This window comes from Fragaria vesca, linkage group LG2 (genome assembly GCF_000184155.1).
Source record: "Fragaria vesca subsp. vesca linkage group LG2, FraVesHawaii_1.0, whole genome shotgun sequence".
Classification (NCBI taxonomy): domain Eukaryota; kingdom Viridiplantae; phylum Streptophyta; class Magnoliopsida; order Rosales; family Rosaceae; genus Fragaria; species Fragaria vesca.
The window spans coordinates 6,338,363-6,355,514 of NC_020492.1; the positions used below are offsets into that span (position 1 = coordinate 6,338,363).

General features: G+C 37.4%; 3 protein-coding genes across 3 annotated transcripts; 1 reads left to right on the forward strand and 2 right to left on the reverse strand.

Moving 5' to 3' along the window:
• Nucleotides 1–647: 647 nt before the first annotated feature.
• On the reverse strand, nt 648–3,941 carry LOC101290823 (serine/threonine-protein kinase 19-like). Its single transcript, XM_004289908.1, has 8 exons — nt 3,727–3,941; nt 3,576–3,649; nt 3,318–3,395; nt 2,704–2,796; nt 2,361–2,483; nt 1,548–1,619; nt 1,214–1,291; nt 648–923 (listed from the first exon to the last, which is right to left on the reverse strand). The coding sequence occupies exons 1-8, from the start codon at nt 3,836–3,838 to the stop codon at nt 732–734; spliced, it is 822 nt and encodes a 273-aa protein (XP_004289956.1). The 5' UTR covers nt 3,839–3,941; the 3' UTR covers nt 648–731.
• Nucleotides 3,942–4,847: 906 nt separating this feature from the next.
• On the forward strand, nt 4,848–9,501 carry LOC101291105 (probable methyltransferase PMT8-like). The gene is made up of 9 exons (XM_004289909.1): nt 4,848–5,030; nt 5,794–6,164; nt 6,279–6,443; nt 6,545–6,727; nt 6,843–7,437; nt 7,824–7,831; nt 8,021–8,125; nt 8,252–8,472; nt 8,987–9,501. Exons 2-9 carry the CDS (start codon nt 5,922–5,924, stop codon nt 9,294–9,296), a joined length of 1,830 nt encoding a protein of 609 aa, XP_004289957.1. The 5' UTR covers nt 4,848–5,030; nt 5,794–5,921; the 3' UTR covers nt 9,297–9,501.
• A 332-nt stretch (nt 9,502–9,833) lies between these two features.
• Nucleotides 9,834–16,538, reverse strand: LOC101291390 (dolichyl-diphosphooligosaccharide--protein glycosyltransferase subunit 2-like). The gene is made up of 20 exons (XM_004289910.1): nt 16,490–16,538; nt 16,220–16,361; nt 15,725–15,914; nt 15,536–15,625; nt 15,199–15,261; nt 14,824–14,893; nt 14,485–14,549; nt 14,144–14,198; nt 13,466–13,578; nt 13,251–13,366; nt 12,863–12,932; nt 12,245–12,349; nt 12,060–12,149; nt 11,823–11,968; nt 11,530–11,641; nt 11,372–11,455; nt 11,000–11,080; nt 10,696–10,920; nt 10,348–10,470; nt 9,834–10,247 (listed from the first exon to the last, which is right to left on the reverse strand). Exons 2-20 carry the CDS (start codon nt 16,357–16,359, stop codon nt 10,131–10,133), a joined length of 2,055 nt encoding a protein of 684 aa, XP_004289958.1. The 5' UTR covers nt 16,360–16,361; nt 16,490–16,538; the 3' UTR covers nt 9,834–10,130.
• Between the last annotated feature and the right edge of the window lie 614 nt (nt 16,539–17,152).

The window sequence follows — 17,152 nt, forward strand, 5'->3', positions numbered from 1 at the left end:
GAAAACCGACATTCCAACTCTTAAGCAATAGTATTCGTAGCTTCGTTTTCGCAAAATATTTTAACTATTTTTACTCTGAAGTAAAACTTTAAGGCTCAGACTGTGCTTTTAAGGAAAATGGGTTTATGGTGTAGGGCGAGTTGCCTTGTTTTCATATTATTCTTTGCAACTGTATATAATGTGAGCTCAAAGCACATCAGTTTTAAGTAGTTCAGCTTTAGTGTTTTTGGCTTCTTCTGATTCAGCAACCAAGAAACTTCTCTTGTAGCCATCACTACGCAGTCATGCAGAGAATCCAACATGTAACTGGTCATCTCCAAGCGATTACCAAATTGGTTTTATTCCCTTGCCACAATGGCATAGCTTAGTCACATCTAGGAGTACAAAATGATCCACCCTACTGTCAAAACTCTATTCTTAATTGCCAATTATTTAAAAATTTAATATTTTTAATGGAGCTTTTAATATTTCAACCAAAAACACGAATTTATTTGGAGCTCGGTTTCCATGAGATTAGAACATTTTCCTCAGCATCCATGCAGGAAATGTAAGAAAACCAAAGAAACTGTAATTTCTTTTCATTAAAAACAGTACTGTGCGGGATAAGGCAATAAATACAAAGCAAATTGCAAGTAATGAGTCGTTCATACCTACCATCTAGAAGAAGACAGCGAAGAGAAACTCTGTAATTTGTTAAACATCCCATCATCAATAGAGAGCTAATTGCTAAATCAATCTTTTGATACTCGTACAACTATGCCTGTTGGTATTTGGACAGTTTTGAGATGACCTGAGCCTATCAGATCACGAAGATGAAATCTCATATCAAGTGAAGAGAATCTAAGCCGCTTCTTCTCTAAGGGTGCCAACATCATTTCTTTATATCTCCTGCGGTTTAAAAGGGAAAGCACTTCCTTTCTTCCCTGGAAAAGAGTAAATAATGAGTTACAGTTGCTTTTCGAAATTCCGAAGTTTGTAGACATGATAGCTAACAAAATGCAAGAAGAACTAAATTATTAAAGTGTAGATGGTTAGTATGTCAAACTCACAGCTAATATACAAGAAGAAATTCAACCAAGAGATAGTGGTTAGTGAGTAGTATCAACTTGACATCCAAGGTAAACTTCCAGTCAGATGAAAGCCTCTAAGGTATGAAACGAAGAATGTGGATGTTAATTCAACTGTCTAAGATATAGTGGGAAGTTGAGCATACCTGAGAAAGGCCTTTAAGTACTGAACCAATATTTGGAATTGCGAACCAGTAAATGTTTGGGTCAATAAGTTGCCGAGTCTATAAGTAAATGTGACAGTTAGTAAGCTTTCAGACCATCAAAATTGTTTGGAAGAAACCCAACAAACAAAACCAAAGAGAAGCAATCCCTAAACACAAAGAAGAGATTGACATAAATAAAATCATGATTAGTGTTGGTGATGAAAAAGTATTCCAAACCATTTCACTGTTGGTGTTTGTTTCAAACAATGTAAACAAAGCAACACAGAATAAATTCACTACTTAACATAATAGATCAATGTTCAAGTTTACTTACAAGAAGGCCAGAATTCATTAAAAGGGAGATGTGTTCATCTTTGACCTTTCCTCCAAGAGATAATAGTGCACACTGCAGTATAGAACTTTTCAGTTGGATTGCATCGTAGATTGTATCAACAGTATGACTAGTTCGACCATTATTCCATTAACTCATTAAACTGGTTCGAAAATGCTGTGTAAGATACATAATACAGATCTAAGTTATCTCCATAGTCATAACACTCAAAAACAGTCCCAGACTTTCAGAAAAATACCAGGTATAGGATTTGGCACTCTTCCCGAAGCTCAACCTAGTGACCTAATCAATCTTCTTCTACTTTTTCTATTTTTGCATCATATATTTAACTGGCACACCGAAAACTCATCTCAGAAAACTTCATCCAAACTATGACAACTAGTAATTGTTTTTCCCCCAGGTCAGAAAAAAAAAGACGGGGGGGGGGGGGGGTGGTGTGGTGAACTATTTCAGATGGTTTGGAAATCTATAGTATGACCAAACAAAGTAAAGCAAAGAGTCATTATTCTGACAAGAAAGCAGTGCAAATCCATTATTTCCGCACAAATTATCTACATACCTACCTACACTAAAGAGTATGCATGCAACACTACAAAAGAACATTCATGAACTGAGATATATGCAGACAAACACAAAGCAATTAACCACATTATAGGTGCAAATCATAATATATCAATATATTACCGTAATAACACAAGCAGATTTGACTAATATAGCACCTTTAGATAGGTGTAATACATTATACGGAGCCTAAAGTAAATTAATTTCCAATTGACATGTATTCTGATCACTCACAAGTTCTTGGTGTTCAATACTAGGTTCAAGCTTGAAATCAATAACATGTGATCTGAACCACTTGAAAACTTCAAGAATATCTCTTTCCTTTTCTCCTTCCAATCTTTTCACAACTCGGTCTACCTACACATATACACAGACAATTAATTAGTTTATCTAGCACTGCCAAGTCCTTGCAAATATCACTACAAAGGCTAGAAGCCTAAAATAGTCGATGAAACACATATCAAATCAAATGATATCCACTTATACTATCTACAGAAGATAAAAGTGCAGATGAAGAAAGGTATAGCAAAAGACTATATGATACAATAAAATTATAACTCTAAATAAACATACAGACCTGGCATAGGTAGTCATCGAAAAAAATTATTGCATGATCATCCTGCCCTGTATTTAATTTGAAGATGCGCAACACTTTCTCTCTTCTTAGAGTCTGCAAGAGAATACAAAATTAAAGTAGCGGACATGAATAATTAAAGATTCCGGAAGACCGAAGTTGCCAACAATGAACATGCTAACCTAGTTAGACAAGGATCGTCGTTCCCTTGAGCCTTAACCAAGTATTACCAATTCTACCTTTCACCAGAGTTTCAGATGTCTGTTTTTACTCACAAACAACTTATCACATAAATTTCTTGAAACAAATTTCTTTTCAAGTATCCTACAGCGATTCAGTAACTAAGGCCAGAAATTTCAAATATGAAGCAATTTCTAACGGTTTCAGACAATGCTAAAATATCAGCGAAGAAATAGCCTCTGATGATCATGAAAGATTAGCAGCATTCATGATTATCGTTGGCCTCAATCATTGTAATCCTGAACCTAATCGATATCAGTAGTCATTTTTGTCCTAACAAATACCATACAAAACAAGACACCAGCACTCTTATCAAAAGCCGACTACAAATGGCAGTCAGTAACACATTTCTATTAAACATCTCAGAAATGCCATACCTCCAGGTCCCGGTCCACTTGTGTCCTGTCCTCTACACTGCTATACAGCTGTGACCGCAAAATGAAAGGCTGAATTGGCTGCAAATTCCACCAAAAAGGTCACAAATCAATACTAACTAACCACTACGTTCAACAAGTATCAAATTCTTCGAAACCAGAAAAGACTATGAACAATGCACAACTACTCAATAAACTGAGCTTCGAAATCATATCAAAATCAAAACTTAACAAATGAAAAAAAAAAAAAACAAATATAACCTTGTCAATTTGGGGAAACTGCTCTCGCATTATGCGAAGCGCCACCAATGTGTCACTAAAGGTAAGATTTTCCTCTGTAATTCACCAAAAAGTTATGTAATTTCCAATCGATAGTTACTAATTGAGTAAAGAAGAAATTGAATTTCTATACCTAATGACAGAATCTGATCGATATCGCCGGATTCCGGTTCGGGTTCGGGTTCGGCGTCGGATTCCCGCGCGCGCTTTTTACCTTTCAAAGAATCGGAAATATTTCTGGCCATGTTTGTGGGTAGAATTGGAATTCGAATTGGGATTTCAAAAGCCCTAAATTCGAATTCCCTTTTTTCTTTTCTGGCTGTCTGATTGTGATTGTGGGTTGAGCAAAGTTTGGAGCTTGACGGGCTATGTCGGTTGGGGGCAAAGTCGTAAATATATAGTACTTGGACCGTTTTCACCGCGCGGCAAATAACTGTCACTTGTGGCAAAAAACGACACTTCGTTTTCAATGGACCACAGGTGCATTAATCGGTATCAATCGACTGAAATAGAAACTTGATGTTATCTTGGAAATGAAAAGGACTGTCCTTTGCACTCATGAACTATCAGAATGAGGGTAATTTGATAGTACAGAATCATCCATTTGCAGGAATGCTGGTTGAATTGATGATCTTAAGTCGGGTTCAAAGAATGATAAGGTAGTGCGGTACTATTACCCAACAGTATAGTGATGATAGTCAGTTGAATATATATCAAATGCGGCGTTATTATATCTATTGAAATCATGAACACGTGATAGTCTCAAATTATATAATAGTAAAAATATAAATCAGTTGATATAAATATTGAGCATACATGTAACTTTTATATTAACCAGTAACAATCTTTCTACAGGTGTTTACCTTCCACTTAGTATTAGAGATCATAACCATCTCCTAAGAAAATGATCTCTATGTCAATCTCACACACTCTAGAAGATAAGTTAAGCATCCACCCTATCTCCAATAATAAAATTCATCATTGGTAAATGTTAGTTGAAAACCAACTTGTTGTACCAAACCAATATAATTTAAACTCCTGATTCAACACAAAGGTTTGGTTAAACTCCAACTGCACTTATTGGATGCAAGGACCTACCCACAAAAATCAACAAAAACCCTATTAAGAACAATTGTTCCTATAGCCACTAGTTTATCACTATGATTTATCTTGATCAAAATCGAAACGACAACCTGGAACTGTCGTCTTTAACACCGTCACCGGGGTCCCTCCCTCCTCCCTCTTCTCTCTTTCACACACAGCCAGAGAGTGTTAGATCTCATCTCCCATTCTCTCCTCACTCTCTCTCTCTGTGTCTATAAATTTATATACAACTACAAAATAGATCTCACTCTGACCCAAATTCCCACATTTATATTCCCTCTTCCTCTCTCAAAGGACCCATCTCTCTCTTCATCCTCTGCTCCAAATCACCAGGTACGTCCTTCCATTCAATCCCATCAATTTTTCATGTACAATGCGCATCTGCAACCATTAAAGATCTGAACTTTGCTACCCAAAATCCCATCTTTGATTCACCAATGCCTGAATTGACGTGTGGGGCTTAATATTACCGACGCTTTTTTTTTTTGGGGGTCTAATCTATCTCTGTCATTTCTTGGTTCGTTGGGAGTTGAAGGTGTCACATTTATTGTTAGCTGGCAACTGTCGGTGGATTTTCAGTGTTGAAAAATGTTTACTTTTTATGTTTCTGGTTTTAGGTTCTTTCCATTTTCACATTTATTGTTAGCTTTGGTTTGTGGCATTGGTTGTATACTGTTACCATTCATATCTCGGGTGTTTATTCTAGTGCATACAAATCAGGTACTTTTGTTTAGATTTGTTCTTGTTTTGATGAACTGGGTTGGATTTGGTTTCGTTTATGGTGCTGTGATTTAGATTTAGTAGTTGTTGCACTTGATTTAGTTGTTCTGGGTGGTGTCGGTTTGTGTATGTATGGCACTGTCATCATTTTCTGGTTTGCTTTAACGTATTGATGAGCTTGAGATTATCTTGTAGTTTCGATGCTAATACTTATGTCTGATTTGATTGGTTGTTGCGATTAAACTAGAATTGAGTTGAAGTGCTGATTTGAAGTAATCATACTTGGATTGTTGATGCATCATGGATCGTTTTCTTCTTGTACTTGCGTAGTTAATGAGTTTAAACTGACTGTTTGATCTTCTTCTGTTGATTGAAGCATTTCAGAAGAGAAGCATCTATTGATCTCCATTTGGAGTGAGGTTGGAGCTGGCATCTGGTAGCTTGATTCTGGACTCTGTATGTTGAAGTCAAAGTAGAAGGTGGTTTGTCTTGTTGGTCGCAACCATGTCGCGGGGGCGAGCTGATGGGGGCTCAAAGAAACGATCAGTCACCTTGGTTCTAGTTTTGGTGATTGTTTGTGGTGGGCTGTACATGTATACTAAAAGAAATGGTTCCACCGCTTTGGAGTATAGCAGTAAAATAAGAAAATTCGGTTCTACTTACTTGGGTGGGGATGAAGAGGTTGATGAGACACCTACCAAACTTGGTGAAGATGAAGATGATGGTGTTGTACTGAAGAGCATACCGGTGAGCCATCTAGTCTAACTTGTTCTATTTACATACTCTTTTTACTTACCATTGAGTTAGTTGAGTAATCTTGTATACTAAACTAATTCCATTTTTTCTCTATTTGCGATGTAGGTTTGTGATGATAGACATTCAGAATTAATTCCTTGCTTAGACAGAAACCTTATTTACCAGACAAGGTTGAAGTTGGATCTGTCTTTGATGGAACATTATGAGAGACACTGCCCTGCTCCTGAAAAGCGGTTTAACTGTTTAATTCCTCCCCCACCTGGATACAAGGTGAGATGCTGCATTGTTTATATATATGGAATTGAGGGAACGTTGCATTCTGAGTAATTTGAATTGAGAATTGAATATGTATGCTGTCTTCATTGATATAGATCCCCATCAAGTGGCCTAAAAGCAGAGATGAGGTATGGAAAGCAAATATACCTCATACTCACCTTGCAAAAGAGAAGTCTGACCAAAAGTGGATGGTTGTCAAAGGTGAAAAGATTGGATTTCCTGGAGGAGGTACTCACTTTCATTATGGAGCTGGAAAGTACATCGCAGCAATGGCCAATGTAAGTCAAGTGGCTTTCCAAAGTGGGGGTAAAAGTACCCAGTCAGTAGTCTAACATATATGTTTGAGGTTTTTCTTTTTTGCTTTTATGATGTATTCTTGGTTTGGATTGGCAGATGCTCAACTTTCCTAATGACATTATAAACAATGGGGGAAATCTTCGGACATTCCTTGATGTTGGCTGTGGTGTTGCTAGTTTTGGAGGTTACCTGCTGTCTTCAGATGTCATTACAATGTCCTTGGCACCTAATGATGTCCATCAAAATCAGATCCAGTTTGCTTTAGAAAGAGGAATTCCTGCATATCTTGGTGTTCTAGGGACAAAGAGACTCCCTTACCCAAGTCGATCTTTTGAACTGGCACATTGTTCTCGCTGTAGGATTGATTGGCTTCAAAGGGATGGGATACTTCTCCTTGAGCTAGATAGGGTACTGAGACCAGGAGGCTATTTTGCCTACTCATCTCCGGAAGCCTATGCCCAGGATGAGGAGGATCTGAGAATATGGAAGGAGATGAGTGCCCTTGTGGAACGGATGTGTTGGAAAATAGCTGCTAAAAGGAACCAAACTGTTATTTGGGTCAAGCCGCTGACTAATGATTGTTACATGTCAAGAGAGCCTGGAACTCAACCTCCCCTTTGTAGATCGGATGCTGATCCAGATGCCACTTGGGATGTGAAAATGGAGGCATGCATCACACCATACACTGAACGTGAGTTCAACTTCCTCTGGTTCTTATTATTTACCACCATTTCTGTGTCAGGGCACTTTAAATAGGATGCCATAACCTGTTAAGTGTTAACTCAATAACATGATTAAACTTGAGCATTACTAATCTAGGAAGTAGACCAATTGGAATAGATGGAGCATAGTGCTTTGCATTTTCCTTGTATTTTAACAGAGGTTTCAGTTGAAAGCCAACATATTGTAAAACAGTTACAAACAAAAACAAAACAAAAGGTCTGTTTTAGCCAGCGTGATTGAAAGCAAAGTTGTCCCAGCTTCTTTCAATCCAATACTCATCGCTCTGGTAAGAGCTCAAGATTGTTTTCTGACATATGATGTAAAACCAAATTGGCAAATTGTACTATCGTAGAGATTATCATGTTCATGCTCAGAGAAACCAATTATGTGTGTGTCTTCTCTTTATATTTTTAATTTTAATTATTATTATCATTATTATTTGATGTATCTTCTTGTGCTGCACTGTCTGCTGTCCGCAATGTGTCAAGTAGCATTGAAAGTTGAAATTTCACTAATATATATCTGCTGCGTTACTCTGTTCAGAAATTCAGACATCAAGAGGAAGTGGTTTGGCTCCTTGGCCTGCTAGATTGACAACACCTCCTCCCCGTCTTGCTGACTTGCACGTATCTACTGATGCATTTGAAAAGGACATGGTAACCCACACAAGCCTTCTCTTTTCTTTTATTTCATTGCATAACTGATGTGCTTTGCCAGTATCTACATATGCAAAGATACAGATGTACAAAGGCTTGGTTTATGACATAATTAATAATGTGCAGGAAGTATGGCAGCAAAGAGTTGACAATTACTGGAATCTTTTGAGCTCAAAGATTAATCCTGACACAGTGAGGAACGTGATGGACATGAAGGCAAACATGGGTTCGTTTGCAGCTTCTTTAAAGAACAAACCTGTTTGGGTTATGAATGTGGTGGCAGAAGACGGACCTAACACACTGAAAATAATATATGACAGAGGCCTAATAGGCTCAATACACAGCTGGTACGTTTCACAATTTTGATTAGTAGTATTTTCTCACCGAGTGGGTGAAAAGTGAAAACTAAAATATTTCTGCTAGTACTCGCTCCACATATGTTTTGATAAAGAGCAACGGTATAGTCCATGTTGGTTTAAAAATGATTTAGAAGCTTCAAAATTTTAAACGGGGTTACTCTTGTTGCTCCCTAGTGTTTAATATGCATATCGCAGTGTCTGGACTTCCATAGATTCTTGTGATATCATAGTTTGTGCCATCATTATGTTAATGTCAAAGAAAAATATCAACCTATACAAGACTGTTCCAATTGCTTTGAGATATTACATTCTTCTCTGCTCATATCTGAAATTTTGTCAGGCTTACTTCCGGATTACTGGAACAAATCGAACAATAGATTCTATAGTTGACTGCTAAATTACGTTTCATATTATAAAATATGTGATGTACAGAAATGAGATCTGTACTGTATAATATCAACATCTGATATTGATAATCTGCATTTGGTGCAAACCGTAACAGGTGTGAAGCCTACTCAACCTACCCAAGAACTTATGATCTACTTCATGCGTGGACTGTTTTCTCTGATGTCGAAAGGAAAGGATGTAGTGCTGTTGACTTGATGATTGAGATGGATCGCATCCTCAGGCCCAAGGGTTTCATCATTGTCCGCGATAAGCCGAAGGTGGTGGAGTACATTAAAAAATACATGAAGGCATTACACTGGGAAGCAGTGGCAAGTGCTGATGCAGACCAAGATGAGGATGATGCAGTGTTTATTATCCAGAAAAAGATTTGGCGTACAAGCGAGAGCGTTAGGGAGTTAGAATAGCATAATATGTTCCTGGCATTCCACACAAGGTGGTTTAATTTATAATTTTGTTGCATCTGCTCTAGTCTGTAATTTTTTGTTTTCAATTTTTCTTTATTCCTTTACATGACAGACTGTTTTCCATTAAATTTATAATTCATTTGGAAATTGTAAGATAGTTGTTTCCTGCCAATAATTGGAGAAAGAGTATACTATCCCTTTTGCTAATGATACTAACAAAACCGACTCGCAAACAATTGAGGGCTACAGAGGACCAATAGACACAAATGAAACTAAACAGACAGAAATAAGATGCATTTTCATAATGCCTTGTCTAATATGGCTATCACCCAAAAGTTTGTCCATTTCATTGAGAATGCTTAGAAAACTAGGTACTTCCGGCTGTTAATGTGCCTTCCAATTCCCACTTCCTAAACCTTGATTAGAAAACTTTCCCAAATAAAAAGAAACCCTAATTTGAGAAAGAATTCAAATCAGATCTGGCATGAGTACATGTTATTGTCTACAGTAAGTCTATCATGGCAGCTTAGATTTTTCATCATATATCAATTCTACCCATTATAATTAAAACGATGTTGATCACAATGTACTTCCTTGTAACTAAAGTCTCTTTACCACTGATGTCAATGATGAAGCCCGTGAGTACAACTTTCCTTTTGGAATAAATATGATTGTGGGTAGTAAAATTCTAAAGTTAACAGGTACACAGGTATGACATAATAGAGTCCTACAAAATTGATCTAAATGTCCCACGCTCTGTTTCTCTTCAAAGGGAAATTTCCTCGGTCTTTCCTTTGATCTCTCTAAAACAGGAGATTTCTTGAATTTTTCTTCTCAAGCAGATTTCAACTTGGATGATGTAGAGGCGAGATGGGAAAGGATCCTGTGTCCCACAAACAGCAGGAAAACTCCAAACAATCCAAGCCATTTCAGGGTCGTAAATAGATCCAACTGTACATGGAAAAAAACAAGTAAATAGGCAAGCCCCACGAGAAGATTATCAATGTGCAAGAACAAAAATGTGAGTTACCGCTACAGACAAATGGCATACCTTCAGCCAGAAAAGCACATAGAGCAAAAGAACTGCTGCAATACCAACATGGAACAGAATACCAAAGGTGGCTGGTACTGCTGATGTAGGGAAGTTCTTCAAATTCACTCCCAAGTGTAATAGCTGTTTAATACATAAAATAAGGTCAACAAACATTACCCAATATCTAAAAACGAGTAAAATTAATAATGTCATCCCATACATCTCTTATGGTACTTTTACATGTCAGTGCATAACAACCAATCGAGGTACCTCTTCAGATCATCTCGGAGTAGCCAAGAGATTTGAGTATGAGACGTAAATAAGTTTTATGAGCATAACAATAGATTGAAGATTCACTTCACTCACCCCAACCAAAAATCCAATCAACGGCAAAAACAGAAGACCCAAGAAAGCAAAAGAAAGATGGTTAGGTGGAAGTTTCTCTGCAACCCTAAAGATGTGGCTAATCTCTGCTTTGGGCCCATACTTTAGGTAAGGGTCAACAGCCGGTGAAGGAGGGCGGGTGGCCTTCTCAGGTGCTTCTGGAAGATCTAAATCAACGTGGCCAATAGCCCGTAAGAAAGAGTTTTCCTGGAAAAGAGAAACAACAATTTTCTCAGATCATCAAATGGTAAAACAGGTTAAAAACTAGAGGTAAAGTTTGGCTTACCATTACAGCATCTCCAACAGTTAATTGAAGGTCATAATTACCAGAGAGATAGTAAAACTTGTCAACCAACCCGAGGAAATCCTGCAAAATTAAAAGCCAAAACTGAGCAAAAAAGTCTCCATTGGTATCCAGACCCAAGATGGGTGAAAACTGCATCTTTCTTCTTCAGTGTTCGAAATAATAATCATGCATTATAAGATCTAAATTTTACTATCCTTATGGGCTATGGAGCATTGAGGGGACGCACATTGACTGTTCAGGTTGGCTTAAGTACATGTATGTCAATATGATCATTGTATGGTTCATGTATGCTTTCAATAGACCGGTCTTAATGACATAAACAAATTAAAGGATAAAACCAAAAATACTTACTAGTGTTTTCTCGAATTTCTTGCCAGAGCTCCCCACCACAAAAATATGTTCAACCTTGCTCTCATGTGTCAATTTGAGAAACACCTGCAGCCCAATAAATTTATAAATAAACTGAACACTGAGAGTTTAACTCGTGATGAGTATAGAGAACTACAAACCTGATGTGGCTTAAAAGCATGACCCAAAGGAGTAGTCAACTGAAAGGATAGGCGCAGCTTTTGGAGGTGGTTTGCTGATAGCGAAATTGCATTTTCTCCAGCTAAATCTAATCTGGTACATTGATGATTTGTAAGTATCAAGCTAGTAATACGGTTCAAAATGTTCCGGATCAGAGTAAGCACAAATTGTTCATGTAACAATTATTAGTTAATGATGCTAAAACCAAATTCAGAAAAAACCTATGCTATATGTTGAAACGTAACTATAAGAGTTGATACTATTAGAAGCGTACTTTTTCTGGGTTTCTACGCTCTTATCGCTTTCAAGGACAGAAATTTCTGCATTCTCTACACTGATAACTCCGGTGACAAATACACCTACTTGGGCCAAACCTCCAGTTGTATAAACTGTTTCATGTTCAGAATTATGAAGAAGAACCTACAAAAAGTTTGGCTAGCTCAGTCTATATCACAAGCCGGATTAATATTGAGATGAATGCAGATTTAACTAGAACAAAACACACGAGTACCTCAAAGACAAATATGTAACTTCCAACATCAACGCTCTTTGGCAAAACATCCAGGACATGGTACCCACTTTCTTGATCAAACTTGAGTTCCTATATCAATGCATGCAAAAACAGAGGCCATGAAAATCCAAAAGAATGAAATACTGGTCTTACTACAAAAACAGAAAAGAACAGTCGTAAATTACCTGGCTGCTAATTACGGAAGCATCTTTTGAACCAGAACTGAAAGCTCGCACCAACCTAACAGTCAGAGGAGGGGCACTTGATCCAAGCACAGTACTCACTTTGACCTGTTTAAAATAATGATTCAAACCAAAATACCATAGTTAAACAAAGTAAAGCATGATACAGCATAACACATCAGTTCTTAAATATATATATATAAATATATATATTCACGAATAAAATCTGGTTGCATCTCCTTGGTTACTGGTGAAGGAGGTAGCTTGGGGTTGTTCTTTTTTTTTTTAATCAAGAAAAAAAAGTGTTTCATGGATTATAACGTCCTCGTATCAAGCTTCCTATATATCTCTACTATTTTTCCCTTCCCATCCATCTGTCGTCTCATCAACCTTTACACTTTGTTATGGTTGTATTCCTTTCCACATTTTTTTCGCTTCAACTTTATCTGCTCTTAATAATCAAAAATGCATTATGACTGCTTAAATTAGGACAGCTACGTAATAGGTGCTTAGAGATATCCAATCCACGATGACTGACATCCCCCAAGAACATGAAGAGGGTATTATTCATGATTCAGCAACCATTTAAGGAACACAGAATGAGTTGACTGATTGACAAACCTTGAGCTGGTCTTTTTTAGTCAATGAAAGCACTGTAGTTGGAAGCGATAAAATCAGGGGGACAGACACCCTGCATCATAGAGAAATAAATAAATAAATAAATAAATATATAAACATAGGAGACAATAAGATTACAGTACAACTTTAGATACAGCACGAAATCCCCATACTGGAGCAATTGCAAATAATAATAAAGCCATCAGCTATGCAATTGCATCTCTTGATCACGAATACAGAAGGAAAAAATTTAAAACCGAAATTCAAAAACAAAAACTATTATTAAACATACAAATATTTATTCATACGAGGAAGTAATAAACAATAACCCATGTAACAAAATGCAAAATAATCATCAAGATCTAATTTAATAAGGAAAAAAAGCACTTACTTATTGCTTTCCAAAGAAGATAAAGAGTCAATCTGGTTGAAGAAGTCTTTATTATTGCCTGGAATGCCAATCCCAAGGAAGAATTTTGCCAAACCCAATATCTTGTCCCCTGGAACCTGCAATCAAATGTTAAGTATTATAATACGTAAGGACATCCAAACCCCACAGCACACACCCTATGGAAAATTATTCCTGCAAGACATGCTATCAATCACCTTTAAGTTTTCAGAAGTCACAGCTGCTAAAGCTGTCAGCCCTCGAACAACTGAGGCAGTAGTTGAAAGAGGACTCTGATCAACTTTTTCGTCGAAGTAAAAGGCACCATCATCTAAAAAATGTAGTTTGTTAGCCAAATGATACAGCACAAGTTATACAACAGATGGCAAGTAAATCCAAAACCAACTCAAGACACATGTGGGACAATATTATTAATCAGCATGTTGGAAAAGTTGGAAGAGGTTACAGTGAGCATTCAAACTTCAATGCCAAGGCATAACAAACAACTCCACATAAACATCACAGAGCATGCAGGCTATATAGCTCATATGGATCATGGCAAACTTGTTATCACAACAATAATGGATATCATTCCATCCCGACAAGCAGATGGTGACAGAAGCAACAGTTTCCAAACCAACAACCCCAAAGGTTTCGCATAACAGTCACGGCCTCACGGTACAATGACCAACGAAACAATGATTTAAGACCATATGAAGTCTGGAATTATTTATTCTCCTGCTTAGGCAAATCTAGATTGCATATGTGGGTCCGAAACCTATAAAAACTTCTATAACTTACTTAACAATTGTATCATCACACAAGCTATGAAGCACATAAATAAAAACTGCACTTCGATAAACCAAAAAAAAAAAAAAACTAAAAACTAGACATACCATATTTCTCAACAATGTCAAAAAGCTTTGAAACATCCCTTTTCAATTTCCCAATCTGCCAAGAGAAAGAAATCATTATCATACAATAAAAAAATAAAAAAACTAATACACAGGAGGTAGCTGACTAAAAGCGCTCTTAAAATAAGATCTAAGGAAAGCTAGTACACACATATACATATAAATGAAGTCCAAAAAATGATCCACAGAAATCGGGGATGACTCGGTCAGTGTCATAATATATAACCAAATTTGGACCAAAATCATGACTGGTACCATTCAAAACTAGCTAGAGCTTATGTTGGTGCATATACGAGCAAGCAAAATAAACAAATGTATATTACCATAGATTGATCAATTTCTGAGGACGCCAACGAAACAACTCCAGCAAGTGCTTCAATCGCTAATCCTGCAATAGGGGTAGTAAGCTTTAGTGGTTAGTATGACATGTAAACCACAAACAGTTATTAAGAATTTATATTAAGTAGCCTATGGCCTTTGTTGAATTATTGGCATCATAACCTAGTGTTACTAATCCCTCTCTGAAAAACTGAGATTTAGGATTCAACTCATTGAAGGATTATGAGGGGCAGAGAGGAAAATTCACCGTTCTGTAGCCAATAGACTACCTATTTGATAAGAGCTAGAACATAGCAATTCAATTATGCCAGAAAAATTATTACCAGCAGCATAGGTACTAGACTGGGGATTATCCGAACTGTAGCGCCACCTTCCATCGCTCTGGCTCAGAGACTGCCATAGATTTATCACAATTAATCAAAAGGGGAAAAAAGCGCACACAATTTTTTGGCGACATCCACACAGAGACACACACAAAGTTGATTGCCAAAGCAGATCACTATTGAGGCATCAGGATCAACCACTCTAGCCCAATAGAATTTACCACATCTATATTACAACAAAAGAAAAGGAGAGGTGTGATTTTAGCCTTATATAACATAGATAAATCTCCAGGAGGGGAGGGGGGGGGGGGATGGGTAACCAGAAGGCAACCTAATACCAACTAATAAATACCAGTACTGACTATGGGAACCAACCTTGATAGATCGGAAAATTCCATCAGCGTCAGCAAGAAGTACATCGACCTCAGAAGTTTGGTCCTGTCACAAGAAGAAAAAGAATATTAATGGACAAATAAAAGATGTGGAACCTCTAGAAATTGATAAAAGAAGCTTTTCGACTATTACAACAATTAAAATAGTAACACTAATAATATATTCCTTCCCATGCACACAGTTGAACTACTATTTTCTTTTCTTTTTCTTTCCAGAACCACCAACACTTAATGTATAAATTCTGTAGCCAAACTTGAGGACCAGAACCCAACAGACAATTGGGCAGTGCTACAAAGAAAGTAGTAGTTCAATAACTTACCTTAATAAGTACCAAACTGCCAATGGAGTAATAGATGTCTAGCAATGAGCTTGCACCATTTACCACAGCTTTAAGCCTTGAAGCAATGCCCTAGACAAGGAGAAGAGAATTAGTTCCAACTGCAGGATTCCACCACATCCATCACAGACAAGATGAGAACAGACATGGGTGGTAGAGACTCAACACTACCTCGAATACTTCCTTCTTAACCTCGCACTTCAAAATACCGTTAACCTTTAACGCATAGAACAAGTCCTTTGGAGCAGAAGCCGATGATCCAAGCTTTTCCACAACAGACTTACAAGTAGCACCGCGTACATCAGGCTTATCAATCCCGAGAACCTCAAATGATCTCAGAGCTTCATAGGCCTCTTCTAAGCTGTAATATTTAACCAAATCAAACAGTTGCATATCATTCATACTAGTTCCACCACACAAATAACAATGACTATAACAACCACACATTATCAATCAAATCAAGACACAATTCGACAGAGGCTAAAATAGCCAAATCACTCTAATTTTTTCACTCAAATTAACCAAAGAAAAACACTGTAAAAATCGAAACTTCAAATCTGATAATTTTCAGTGACATTTTGTTCAAATGAATCATTGATGAGAATATTCATATCTTTTCATTTTCAGAGAAAATTCATATCAAGTTTAATTAGGGTTTAAATTCACCTGGCGAACGATTCCTCCGTGAGGAGCTCAGTCGCCGCGGATCGGTGAGAGTCGGAGATCGGGTGGAAGACGGAGGCAGCTTCGCATATCGTAACCGCCAAAACCAGCGCCAGAAGAGCCCCGAGGGTTCGGGTAGCCATTCCTGAAACAGAGAGCAGCAAAGTCAAAAGCTTTTTCAGATGCGCGTGTTCAATTCAGACGCCACATTTTGTATGTATGTGATGCAAATTGTGAAAATCTAGGGTTTCAGATCGGGGGAGAGGATCGTACTCAGAGAGAGAGAGAGAGAAAGAGAGAGAGAGTTTGGTCAGTGGTGCAGAGTCTACGGGAGCGACGACTACTGTGAGGAGTGAGGGAATGAAGAGTGAAGAAGAACGAGACCTTCAGTTGGTTTGTGCTTTGGGCTTTTCTTTTGGTTGGTATGGGCTTGACGGAGTTTTGACTGATACCGTCGTGGAATTGAGGCCCAAACCTATTTGATGGACTAATTAAAACTGAACAAATTTCTCAATGTTACGAATTGAACGGTTTAGATCATGACATTACGTCATTATCTAACGAAAATAATAGAGTTGGAATGTTTGTTAGTTTTATCGATGATGACCGGACTGCACATCCAAGACGTAGCTGCGAGTTTTGAAAGAACTAGTTAGTTTTTACAATGACATTAAAGATAGATGTAGATTATGCTATGTAGTTCATATGTGCTACATGAGATGAATTTCAACCTACATTTGCTTGTGTTTCGTGAGATGAATAATATTTTGTTTCTTGTTCTTTGTTATGTTACTAATGTCACACATTTTGCACACCTCAACTAGTTCGCAAGTTAATAGCCCTTATTAAAAGGGCTCCTCTTGTTATGTTATACCTAAAGAATTACACACACCATGCCAAATATACCATTAAAAGTACATGAGACCAGCTTGCGGT